General features: G+C 33.7%; 1 protein-coding gene across 3 annotated transcripts in view; it reads left to right on the top strand.

Moving 5' to 3' along the window:
- LOC111421764 (Ecdysone-inducible gene E1) overlaps positions 1 to 13,862 on the top strand; it is a 90,790-nt gene that overhangs the window by 38,211 nt on the left and 38,717 nt on the right. The window contains exons 1-2 of one of the 3 annotated variants that reach the window (XM_071194563.1): positions 12,638 to 12,761; positions 13,115 to 13,277. In XM_071194563.1, coding sequence (XP_071050664.1) covers positions 12,753 to 12,761; positions 13,115 to 13,277 — 172 coding nt within the window. In that variant the 5' untranslated portion in view covers positions 12,638 to 12,752. Of the gene's footprint in view, positions 1 to 12,637; positions 12,999 to 13,114; positions 13,278 to 13,862 lie in introns of those variants that run through there. The other 2 variants (XM_071194565.1, XM_071194562.1) reach the window with 2 other exon arrangements.

Below are 13,862 nucleotides of genomic sequence, written 5' to 3'. Positions count from 1 at the left end.
CATTTTACAATTTTAACATTTTTACAGTTTTCAATATTAATTTGTTTCTGTCCAACTTTAATTTATTGTGATAGTGTTTTACATTGTTACATCTTTACATATTGGAATGTTTCATCACTTTAATTTTTTGACATTGCTTCTGAGGATGAGGAATACAATAATCAATATAAGTACAAAGAAAACATCTTTATTTTATTTTTATTGTTATTTAATTATTGGTTAAAATGGATTTTGAACTAAATCAAATCTTGTAAAATTAGGTTTGTAATCACTGATGCTTAATCGAATAGATACCATTAAGTGGCCACCAATCAGACAACTCCTAAATTGCGATTTGATGTTTTGCATTTGAGAAAACGCTGCTTCACATAGATAAATGGAACCAAAATTTTTATTGCCACCCATCTCAATAATAGATATTTTTCTTCTGGTAAGAAACTCTAAAAATAATTTTCATTTGCATTTTCAATTGAAAAGTATGAGCAAGATTTGATAAAATATTCTCGTCATCGAATTCACCAAAAAGAAATGGAATAAATTCAAAAATGGGTTGAAGATTATTGAGATTTGCAAATCGTCTCTCAAATTCTTGATTAAAATTTTCCAGTTCAGAACAAAACTTTCAATTTTACATTTAGCAGTAAGTTTAATATGTTTTTCTAAATATGGAAAATAAATTAAATTGAAATTTTGTCTTTTTAATTGTGAAGGAAAAAGTTTTAATGTTGCTTTAAAAGCATTTACAGAACTGAAACTTATTTTCATAACATTTATTCTGTTTCCTTGTAATTGTAAATTAAGCGAGTTGTAATGGCCCATAAAAACTGTAAGAAATACAATTCTTTTTATCCATACTGGATCTTCCAATTGTTCATGTTTTTCTCCCATTGTGGCTAAAAATGCAATAATGTCCGAAAGGCAAAAGATTTAGAAATTTTTCCAAAATATTCCTTGGCTGAGCCACCTAACATGACAAAAAAGAAGTAAATCTTCATATTCCGAGTCATTGTCTTCAAGTTGACTACGCCTCCTTAAACTTCACATTTTTATGGAATGAACAACTTTCACTGTTACATTCATAATATCTTTCATATCCAATATTTTTGTACATAAAGCATTATTATGAATTATGCAATGAAATATTCCATGATTTTTACCAATCATTGAAGGTGCTCCGTCAGTAGACATACCAAAGAATGTATAGAAAGGTAAAAATTATTCTTTTACGGAAAAATCGTAAAAACAACTAATTGTGCAATATCAACGATATCTGTTGATTCGTCAAACTTTAACGAAAAGAAACTTTGAATGTCGTCTTCAAATTGTCGAGTTACATTTTTATTCATATCTTCAATACGACAAGTTACAGTTCAGCGAGAAAGTTGCAAATCTTTAATTGCATTGACAATTTCACTTTTATTTTAATGTTGGAAAATAAGAAAAGCTTTCTTAAAAATTTCCCCTTCCGGAGAAGGCCATTTATGTTTTGCCAAAACGTATGTTATGACATAAGATGCTTCAGTTGCCATTTTGAATTGATGCATAGGCTTTTGAAACAAAAGTTGCGGTTAATTGATGAATGGTCCTGGCTAAATATCACGAAGTCTCCAGGAAGAATTGGCGGATCCAATACCGGAACAGAACCTGGTTTCCATTAGGCACGGAGTAACAAGATCAGTAATTAATAATTTAGTTTTAGAAAGAACTGCTTTGCTGCGCAAACCATGTAATTTTGATAGATACTAATCAATTTACTAGAAACAATCTGCACAATCTTTGCAAAGCTCCTACATTATTGACATGCGATGGATGACATCGAGATCACCTTCAGAAAAATTATCAATTTTCTCATAATACTTTTCAAGAATCCCTTATATTCATAACATTAAAAGACAATGTTAGGTATTTAGCGTAAAACCAAACCTGGCAAACCCCTTTACTTTACTTCTGAATTAAACCTCTTACAGCTTTCATTCTCTTCAGAATGTATTGTGGTGTATTAGTTGATAATGGAACACTGCACAACGTGACGGCGACCTAGTTCAATACTCATCTTTGGTACTTTACCGCGAGATCATATCCCTGTTCCTCTTTTGCTGCAAACGATCCAGCAATAAAGGGATTAACACCTAGCAGGATGTCTAGCTCATATCTCAAGTCACTCTACTTTGTAAAATATCACATTTATGTCCAACGCAATGTTTTATAAACAAACTTCACCACAGATGTGTTATTCTGGAATGAGTATAATTTTACAAATCATGGCAAGTAATACTTGGCACGGTTTTAGGATAAATGAAAAATATGACTTTATATAAAAATTTCTTCAACAATGACAACTAATTCTCCAGCGATGTAATTTAACTTGATAATAAAAAGCTATGTACCACAATTTTTTAAAGACGTTATTACACTGATTACGAAAGTGCCAAGGCATTTTCATAGACACCATCATCGTGAAACAAATTGATTAAATTTAATGAGGCCGGAAATATCAAAAGTGTCATGCCCAGTTTTTTCTCATACAACTAAAGTACAGGAAACTTCAATTTCGAGTAGTTGAGGACGACTTTGTTAATAAGACAACTTTTTGTTATAAAATTAAAATTCGATTAGGTTGTGAAGTCTGACAACTTCACATGTAAGCATTGGATATTAAAGGAATCGTTGAATATTGATGTTCGGTTTTACGGTTTTAATCTAATCAGTCGTGGATTAAACGATGTTGGTTTTGCTGAGTCCACTATTGCTTATAAAAAATTGTTTGCGAAATTAATTGGAATGATAAAATGAATCAAACAAATAAAAAAAATACCGAAAAAAAATAACAATTCGATAAAGCATTAAAGAGAATAAAAACCTCCGTATCCTTGAAATCCCCATAATTATAGCACATTTTAAAAATGTAAAGGTTAAGGTTTAACAAGATGATCTAATAGTATGTAATTTTACGAATCTGAACAAACTAGCTGAGTGAAACTTAATTGGAATGTAGCTGAGCGTATTTATACCAGCGTGTTTGAAACTAATAATTTACAGAACGTATTAGCTTATGTATGATCATGTCGTGTAAGCAAATGGATACGATTAATTTACATAATTTGTTCGTGGTAATATCTTACATTGTAGTTCTTATTGGACACGTTTTATTTTTAGAATTTCATTGCTATTCAATTTAATTCGCTTCAATTAAAATTCTCAATCGTAACACAACTTTCTTATTTTCTTCTCGAGTTACACTTGCTCCTAAGACTTAATTAAGAGTGAATGTGAGCTGTTACATACCAAGATTTCACAATTCCACAAGTAATTTTATTGAACGGATTCTTTAAATTTCTTTTAAGTATATTTAACTTATTTATTAAATTATAATACTAATTTGATTAGGTATTATTATGTAAAAGTGGTGGAGGTGCCGGTTTTTTTTTTTGCTGTGTAGGATTTTAAAAATAATTATTTTCGATTTTATTTTTCCCAACACACAACAACCATTAAATCTAAATTTAGTAGAGCTGCTTTTCTTAAAAAAGAGAAATAATTATACACACGAACTCTCTTGAACCTCAAGGCCGATGACAACAAAATATGCACGAACTCCATGTACGGTGCAATAATAACGTCATAACAAATTACCCTCTCGAGAAGTGGACAACATATTAACCGTACAAATTCCCGACAGAGTTGTCTCCCTTGACAAAGACCTCCCGCGATTGCTTCTCATCATCAACATTCAGTGTAATTTGCATTTAAACTGTGTTATATACGCACAACCACTTTTCGTCGTGGTGCACATCAACTTCTCGGAAGTTGGCGAGCTTCCAGAAACCTCACGTAATTGCAACATACATTCTTGGTTCATTCAGTTTTATAGCCGATGGATTCAGAAAGGAATGCCGCATCGTGGTGTGAATAAACCTTTGGCATTGGTCACGTCGTCGAATGTGAATTAGCCGCCGACGCGACGTTCTGCTGCACGATTTCCGAAAGCAGCATAAATTACATCGCCTGCGTGTATGTATATGGGAAGCGGTGTTAAGATTCAATACAAGTAAATCAATTTATAAAGATTATACCAATTAACGAATAGGTGATTAAAGCTTATAACGTAGGAAATCCGTCCTCTTAATTCAACAACTAATTCATGAACATGTCTTTTAAGATTTATGTTTATATTTAGTTACTTCCGGTTGTTATAGTCAAACATTAATTTTGTGATATTTGGAAAATTTAAAAAAAATCTTGAAGAAGAGTTGATAGAATTGGGTTAGATGGTGCGAACAAGTGCATTCTGCCTTTCTTTCAGGATTTTTACTTATATACAGCTCGGGGAAATCCCTTATTTTATACTTTGAAGCACATTCAACATATCGTGTAGATAAAGATAGCTGTGAACGTGTCTCCGATGTAAATACATGCTGTGAATATTTAGAACAAGATGAGGAAATTAAATAAATTTTTGAGTTTAAGAGAAAAAGCCAATCTAATCGAAGAAGGTAAAAGAGAAATATCAGTCACGACGTTATCTAATACGGAGTTTCAAAGTTTAATGTCAACAATTTGTGGTATAAAAAAAAATGAAAAACTTATTGCCGATATGGTAACTCACAAGCTAAAACCATCAAAAAAGTGTACCTTGAAAAAGTCAGCATTTCCACTTTTAGAAGAGAAATTGTACAATCGGTTTCTAAAAGAAAGAGAATAGACTAGGATTTATGTAAAAGTAAAGAGAATAGAATTCAGGAATTTCGGGAAATATGCTGAAACTAAATAAAGCATTGTCATTACCAAAACAATTGAATATTGATACTTTCACGGCCAATGATGGTTGGCTGCAAAGATTTAAACACCGTCGTGGCTTAAGGTTTCTGAAAATCGCAAGGTAGAAATTATCGGCCAACCCAGATGCAGTAGATCCTTTTAAAGAGGATCTAAAATGTATGATTTAAGAGCATGATCTAAAGCGGCATCAGATTTATAATGCTAATGAGATGCCTAACAAAACATATGAAGGGTACAGGGAAAAAACATACTAAGTCACAAAAGTCAAGTTGCGAGATAATCGAAGTTTAAAGTTCAAAACTCTATAACTTTTTAAATATAGATAACGCTATTAATTAGTTTGAATAAGAAAGTATAACAGATTAGTCTTAATAAATACCCTTAGTATCATTTTTTTGAAATTTCAAATTTGAAGAAAATTCAATGTTGACAATTTTTAGCAATCATTTTTTTGGGAAGTCTATTACTAATACGACCCAAAGCAAAAAATATGTGTTTCTTTTTTAATTATATTTTTAACGAAAGAACTAAAGTTAACATAGAGATTACATATAGTACATTTTAATCAGTATAGCGTCTTGTTTTTTGATATGGAGATCTTGATATCTAATTAGCGTCCTGCAACAATAATAAAACAACAGTACAACTCAATGATTCAAGGTTATTATAAAATAACTTACCTCTAGAAATACATCCTCGTCATCTTCATCGTTATCTTGGTCAACGATTTTGAGATTTTGGTAGAACAGTTTAGCTTCGGGTCCGCAGAAGCGACTTAAAAACATTATGTTATCGAATTTCTTTTTTGGAATCGGAATTGGGCCCTCATAAAGTAGTTCTGGTTCCTCTGCTTCTCGGTTTCTGTTCTGTCCAACACTCGTCTTCTTCTTCTTTTTGTCCAGTATAATGTGAGATTCCCAGCTCCCAGAATAAGATTCCCGTAACTGTACTGTCCGTGGATGTTGTGTTTCAAAGAGAATCTCAATAATGGGTCTAGTCTGAAAAGAAGCTTATTTTGTAGGACGTGGTCAAAAAGCATTTACTCCAATGTTTAAAGAGGCTCCTATCGCATTCGATTACTGTAAATGGGGAAGGTTTTGAGCGTGATGTTCGTACATGTTCATTCCACTGTAAAGGCTGCTCAATTCTAACTTTTGTGTTGATAAGGCCCATATTTTTGTCACACTCCATGTAACTATGTCACCTAATTGGAAACGTAACTTGAACTGTATCGAAACGATCTAGGTCATGAACAAGGTGATGAAGAGATCTGAATAGCGTATAATTTTTATTTTGCCCGGCACAACTGTCGCAAAATATATCAAGGTGTCTTACTTCAGGTGGCAAAATGTTTTTTGCAAAAGTGGTAAAGCATAGAGACCACATCATCTGCTCCCTTTTTTGCAATGGTCTGATCATATGTGAAAAAGTAAGATTCGGCGGTAGAAAGAACATGGATATTGAAAATTAAAATGACAACTGACGTTTATAATATACGTCATTTGTTGGAATATTAGGCACCGGCAGATTCTTCATAAAACCCATGCAGATGGATTCATAAGAGGCAAATTTTCTTGCTAATCTTTTCCTCTTATAAAACATTTTAGCTTTTCTCAAATGTAACTCGTTAAGTACGGTTAAATTCCGTATATCCTTTTCTTTTGCGATGCACTCTTCTGGTGTACAATTTTCTTTTTCTTTTTGAAGGCATGACACCTTAGCCTGGAATTCGTTGCAGTTCGAGCAGGTGTCTGTTCTTGGATACCTAAATGAAATATTATATTGGGTATTAAAAATATTTCTGTAACATTCGTATGACACGGGATTTTCTGGATTTATATCAGTGTACATATTGTGCTATTTTTTAATCGAAAGATCATCAGGTAAATATAAACGTTTGGAATCATGCAAGCTATAGTGTAATTTCCTACCTTTTAGAGACTGAATATGGGAATGAATCCTTTCTATTGTTTGGTCTGACAGTTTGTGTTTTCTAGTTTTGTGTTTACCCCTGTTGTCGATTGGAGGATTTCCTGTTGTAATGAGTGAATGTTGGATAGTCCTTATGATCTGAAAAGTTATCCCAAAAATTGAAAGAAATGCCTTCCTGCATATAGGAACCTCAATCGCACCTGTTTCACGTACCAATCTAACTTTGTAACAAAATGCATGATTGTGCAAGTTACTGTCTGCTTCATTTTTTCGTGGTCTTCTACGTTTTATCTGATGAATTGAAATTAAGCCAGCTAAATAAGCAGTTTGATTGTTTTTCGATAACAGCAAATTAAAATCTTTTAACAAACCGTCTCTTTCTTTAACGGATACTGTTTCAAAACATTTTAAACGCTTGCAGGAGCAACTGTCACCACACTCATGGCTAGCAACACGTAACCTCTTATTAGCAGAACGTAATCTTCCTGTAACTTTCTTTTTTTTTTGTATTTCGTCCAAAACTTACAGACGTCTCATTTTCGTCTTAACTCGACATTATTAACACTGTATTAAACACGATCAGTAAGTCAATAAGAAAATAAAAACTTCAAGCACAAACACATTACAACGAAATAACTTGTCACACTGACGCAATCTGATGCAAACGTCACATTTATGCAAGCCTGCTTGATGAGTCCGGTGGACTTAGAATGTTCTTTCGTTGCACACTCAAATTTCAAAGCCGATTTCTATGGACTAGGATTGATATTTCATTATATGGACTTGATACAAAGCTAGAGTCATGTCGTCGCTAACAGATGGCACCAAAATCTAAAAAATTAATTTTTGTGACTTGGTATGTTCTTCCCCTGTACCCTTCATATGTCTCATTAGCATAAAAAAGTGCTCCCGGCTTAAAAATTTTGAAGCAATGACTGACGTTTATGGGTTGTGTAAATGCTTCAGGCTTACATAAGCGGAAATCAAAGAGTCCAAGGTGTTTTAGGAATTTTAACAACCCATTGCTTTACAAAAGCACTAAGAATTCCTGGATGACCGGGGATCTCATTAAGGAATGGTTTTTTTCAACATTTTGTACCTGAAGGAAGAGTTACACAATTCGTAGGTGAGATGTTTTCTACATTCTCAGGAGCAACCTTGCATCAGAAAGCAATTCACCTTGTAGATAACACGCCGTTCCATCCACCAGCAACAGAACTGAGGACTAAAGATGGGATGATCTTTGTAAAATTCTTACCTCCTAATGTTACATCTTAAATACAATCCATGGACCAAAATATTTTAAGGCTCACCAAACTGTACCATAGAAACAGTTTGCTCAGTTCTGTTGTATCAACGGAATAGCTGCAGCACTCAGTAAGATTTCAATAAAAGATACAATCATACATTTGTCTGCGGCGTGGGAGAACCTTAGCTCAACAATAATCGAGAAGACTTGGAGAAAAAGTTTAATCAACATAATGAGGATGCAGACAAAGATAACATTCCACTAAGTATATTAAGGGAAAAATTAAGATGTGAAAAAACTTTGGGTCTTGATGCTATTAGGGATACAATAAATTTACCACAGGAAGTAGCTCCAGTAAATTAATGCATAAGTGGTTTTAAAAGTCGATAGCAAAATCATAAACTGCACATTTTAGGGTGACTACGCTGTTGCAGATGTGGAACATTTGGACAAGGATGAGGCAGCAGATGTTGTAGAAGTGGTCTTTAGATGAAGATGAAAATGAGTGCACTGAAAATTTGCCATTCCGATGCAATTAAAGCATTTAATGTTGCTGTAGAATGGTCAAATCAAAATTCCATAAATATAAGTCAAATCATCACTTTGAGAGAGCAATTCAAGGAAAAGTAGTTATGGCCAAAATTGCTCAAAAAAATATCCAGAAAAAAATTACACATTTTTTAAGTCTTAAGAATGTTCATGAATAACTAATTTAGGTTTAAGTAATAAACTTAATTTTTTTAATTACACCCTCGTTTCTATGAACAACCTCGTTAGTATGACCGACCCACTGTATTTTTGTGTTCACACCATCGCGAGTGTACTGTATTTCAAAAAATCATTCTGGGCTGATATTTAAAGTTATGAAATGCACAAATTATAAGGCTTAATGATTCTATTAGCAATGTTTAACTCCAAGTTCATTTTTTATATTAGAATTGTATCAAAAGGATAATAATTGAATAAAAATCAATATTTAAAAAGATGATGTACTTGTTTTATATAAATCGGTGCTACAAATTTGTTTCGGTTTTTGAAAGAAATGTTATCAGGCACCACGTCTAATGTTCAGAGGTATTGTAATGAAGTAATGAGTACACAACATATTATATTAAACACGACCAAATTCTTTTTTTATCACACGTTTTAAGATATAAATTATATAGATTATACAAGTTAAAATTCAACCTTCTTCAGAAACAAGTTCGAAGTGACGAAATCGGTTAAAACTTGACAATTCTTTCTCGTTAGCGCCTGTTCTGTCTTAATCAAGATCCTACTTGCTGTAGCAGTGTCGATATGGTGCTGCACTTTGAGGAAGGTTGGCGTTACCCTTTTATCTCTGCATCTACGTTGGAAAGCCCTAATCCATAAATTGTCAAGATCCTTGATTTGTTTGTTAATATCTTTATGGGGAAGATATTAACAAACAAATCAATGATCTTGACATCTTACGGATTAGACAACGCAAGCTATTAATTGGCTTGACTTTCCTATTTAGATGCAGGATAAGAGGGTAACGCCAACCTTCTTCAGAGTTAAGCATCATATCGACACCGCTGCAGCACGTAGGATCTTGATTAAGACAGAATAGGTGTTGATACGAGAAAGAATTGTCAAATTTTAACCGATTTCGTCACTTCGAACTTGTTTCTGAAGAAAGTTGCAACATGGCATCCGAAACCTCAAACATTTTTTCAAAAGACGCACTGCTTAAGCTGAAAGTTTCTAGTTCTAGGTCCAGTGTTAGTTCTAGTGATAGTGCTTGTGTTAGTTCTATTTTTAGTTTAATTAACACTGGCCGTGAAAGCCTTGGTACTTATAAATAAAATATTAAAAGATTGTATTAAAAATGCTAAAATTGTATAAAGACGTTAAACACTAAGACAACAACTAACATATTCAATCCATTTCTTTTTTCCTGTGTTGGACCACTTGACCACGCCTTGTAGATTACGTTTTTCTCTGATTGATCTGCTAGTCTGTCTATTTTTTAGTGTCACGCCAAATGTTTTTCTAAGCATTCAGCAGAAAACAAGGATTTCTGCTTTGTTCTTTTCGTTTCTGTTTTAATTTTGACAACGGAACTCAATACTGGTCTTACCAAAGCTGGCCTCACTGAACCATTTAGTATAAAACGGTACTCCCCACAGCATTTGCTGCAGAGGCTACAGTCAATAACGTACCCTTTTCTGCTGAAATGAGGTTTCAACCTGTCGTATCCCATGCCTTTTTGCCATATTGTAAAAACAGTAATTACACCAGTTTCAGCAGCATGTAGATGTTCTGTGGTTCGAATATATAACGATCCATGACGGTTATTAAATTCCCATAAAAACTATCTACATTGGTTTTATTGAAACTGGTCGCCCTTGCAAAATGCGCTATACAAACTGATAGATCGAAGTCAGCCATTAAGTTTCTGTCTCACTTTTCGGGTGTTGGCAAGTTTTACTTAAAGGTTAGTTCGTACGCAAGTTTCCTGGCATGTTTCGTAGCAAGACCTAAATATATTTCCGCACCACAGATTAAATACTTACATAGATGACATTCTTAATTTGCATTAAAAACTTTTTTATGTGTTCTATATGTCCACGCTCTGTTGTGTTTTTCAGTTAACCGCATCTTTCTACAAAATATACTGTAAAGGTAAATAATTAACTAAAATATGGAAATTCTCATTATTGAGTTTAGCTTGTTGCTGCAAAATTAACTAGTTTAATGTCAATATGCCACCAATTGCAGCGCCTCGGTGGGAGGTTATGTAGTTACTTCAGAAGAAGAGCTCATAACTAGTAATAGCTCTAAAGATTAAGCTGGTGTTTTCTCGTCAATACACCATTCATTAACCAATGCAGCAGTTTGACGGGAACATAAGATTAGGAAGGGAGATAATAAGACATCAAATTTAAGGCAGAAGTCATAATACATGAGATGTAAATATTTCCGAGACAGTATGATCTGTATGGACCTGTACGACCTTGCTCAATCCAAGTTAATCCAAGAGCCAAGCAGATATACAACCCGTATAAATGTAAATTCTCTCTTTCTCTAGACATTTAAAGATACCCAACAGTATTAATTAATTTCTAATGGTTAACTAATGGATAAACTACTATTAGAAAGATTACCATAACATTTTCCATGATTTAAGCATTTTCAAGGATTTCTAGAAACTTATCTAGAAAGATGGCGATTCTGAAAATGCACCTTGATGCTTATATGGCACTCATACATTTTGAAGTTCTCCAAAAGTTGATGGTCAGTTTAGAATTAAATATGAGCTTTGGTATTGACAAAAATATCTTGGCTATGGTTTTTGAATACCAACAAAAAATTCTTAAAAAATGTGTTAACTCCGTAAATCAAAAAGTGTTTTAGATCTCAAGGATCAACACTTTAAGAAAATGTGTGACTTAATCATAAAAATTTAGAAAATTGTATTTTAAAAATGAATTGAGATAGAGTGCAATAAGAAACAACAAGTGTTGTGCCATACAAAATTTCTTAGTTTCCATAAATATGGTAGTTGTTAAACTAAACTAAACATTGCATCTGTTTTGTTTTAAAAAGTATATTAATTTACAAAATTGTATCTCAAGAACGAATTGAGATCTAATAATGAAATAAAAAAACATTTTAAAGCAAATTTATTAAAGATTTATTGTGCTATAAATAATTTCTTATTTCATATACACCTCGTTATGATTTTTTAAACTTAAGCCTGCTTTTTGATATTTGATTTTCGTTACTAAACTCGATCATAACAGAAAGAATCTGGTTTAAACCGTAACGATCCTTCTTTTAAAGTGCTTCTTGTCTCTCTACTTGGAATTGGAGTAATTTATAGTAGTTGATGGATAAGCACTTAGACCGGGTTGAAACCAGAACGCATCTGCCCGAGTTACGGGATTCGCAAAGTACGCAATAATCACCGGGTCTACAATGCTAAAAACAAGTTTTAACAGTCGAGAAACAAACGGGAAAGCGTTAAAAATAATCAGGATTAACGTGGGTAGCAACCGCTACGCCAAACGGTCACCTGTTCACCTAAAAGAAGCAACAGACGACCTTAGCGGACGTTTAACACCTGTTTTTCTTGCGCAGATTCGAGCATGAGAAAATTGTTCTCTATCAACTGTACTTGATATAAATTTATATATTAATATACCATTCGTTGAGAAGTTGTATTTATAATCAAGCTCATTATTCGCGTAAAAACGAGCGCAAGGAATGATGAGAACGGTAGAAAAAAATAAACACCTCCTCAATTACCATTACTAATTTTTCCCTCACGCACAAAGCCAATTTTACACGCCCATCTCACGTTAAAGCTGTCAGGTAATTTCGCGAAAAATAGCCTCGAGGTGAGCAAATCCAATGCTAGACGTTCTTGAACGAACACGATCACGATCAAGGTTTCGTCGTCGGCTTCTTCTGACAGAGAATAAGGAATCAAAGTAAAAACAAAGAATATTCCATTTTCTATGTGCTCAAAAAAAGTGATAATTTATTCAGTTTGCTAACCTCGAGTTGTCGCGTTGCAGACGCCTACCAATTTTCAATTTAAATTGCTACTCGGTCCCCGTTGTAAATCCCAAGCCGAATAAATATTCATCTGTAGCCGCCATGGCATGAACTTCGCAGTCACGATGCGAACGTGAGTTACCTAACACAGTCCCGTGTGTCCATTGAAATTGACGATGCCTACTACTCCTTGCCAGAGAGATCTTTTGCGAGAAGCCGAGGACGGTTTGGTTTTTCTATCCACCGCCTATCGATACGAACATATATGGTTGTGGTATGTCTTCCTGTGATGGTGGTTTCAAACCGATTAAATTGAAAGAGCTAAAATTCCGATTGTTTTATCATTACCACTGTTATCGATACTTGTTAGCGTTTCGATCGCATTTACTAAGACGTAAATTATAACGGCCTCGTATTGATGTTGGGGCTTTCACTATACCTATTATCATAATCGCTCTCTTCGGAGTTCTTTGAAAGGCTGCCATTAGATTCTGGCTTTCTTCGAAACGAGGTACTTAGAAAATCGCCTCTAAACAAGCCGAACCGTTTGCGAAATCATTGTTCATTTTCAACTACCGTTTTCCTTGAATTTGTTATAATCTAACAATTTATTTTAATTTGTTCTAGGTGTTTTTTTGTATGATGTCGGCGGCAGGATCCGTTGAGTTGGGTTCAGAATGCAACAGCGACTGGGATTGCAGGGACGATATTCCCGGCTCCATGTGCCTCAACGGCAGATGTTTGTGCCAGTCATATTACGCAAGAGTGAACAACACATTTTGCGTACAGTGTAAGTGAATTTGAAAATTATAAATTTTGCTTTCCAAAAGTAATAGAGACATCAAAACATTGTTTATAGAATTAACATAATAATTCAATTATGCGGTTGCGGTTAATCAATAAATATACAACAATATTTTATAACAGAAGCTGGATAGTGTTTGAAACATATATATTTATAATCAATACAAGAAAAAGCAAACACGTGTTTTGCATTTTTTGTTAAATACAATAAAAATATGCGTATGTTAGTTTGAAATATTCATTCTTTTTAATACCCTATCAGCCTATCAAATTTATTAATTGAAATCTTCTCTTAGTTACGAATTTGAAATGGATTAGCATCAAATTAAAATACAATACACCCATACCTCGCTATACGGCCGCTCTTTATACGGCATTTCGCTATAACGGCCCTCTTCAATTAAGGCACGTTTTCGATTTACGGCCTAAAATGTTTTTCGAAACTTTTTTTCGATGTATTAGAAGAATTGATTCCTTATACGGCTTTTCACTTTGCGGCCAAGTTTCGTGGAACGTATCTAGGCCGTAAAGCGAGGTATGGATGTATTAATCAATCTACTACCAAATTATC

Source organism: Onthophagus taurus, chromosome 2, assembly GCF_036711975.1.
Source record: "Onthophagus taurus isolate NC chromosome 2, IU_Otau_3.0, whole genome shotgun sequence".
In the NCBI taxonomy this organism is placed as follows: Eukaryota; Metazoa; Arthropoda; class Insecta; order Coleoptera; family Scarabaeidae; genus Onthophagus; species Onthophagus taurus.
This window is presented reverse-complemented; position numbering and strand designations above follow the sequence as displayed.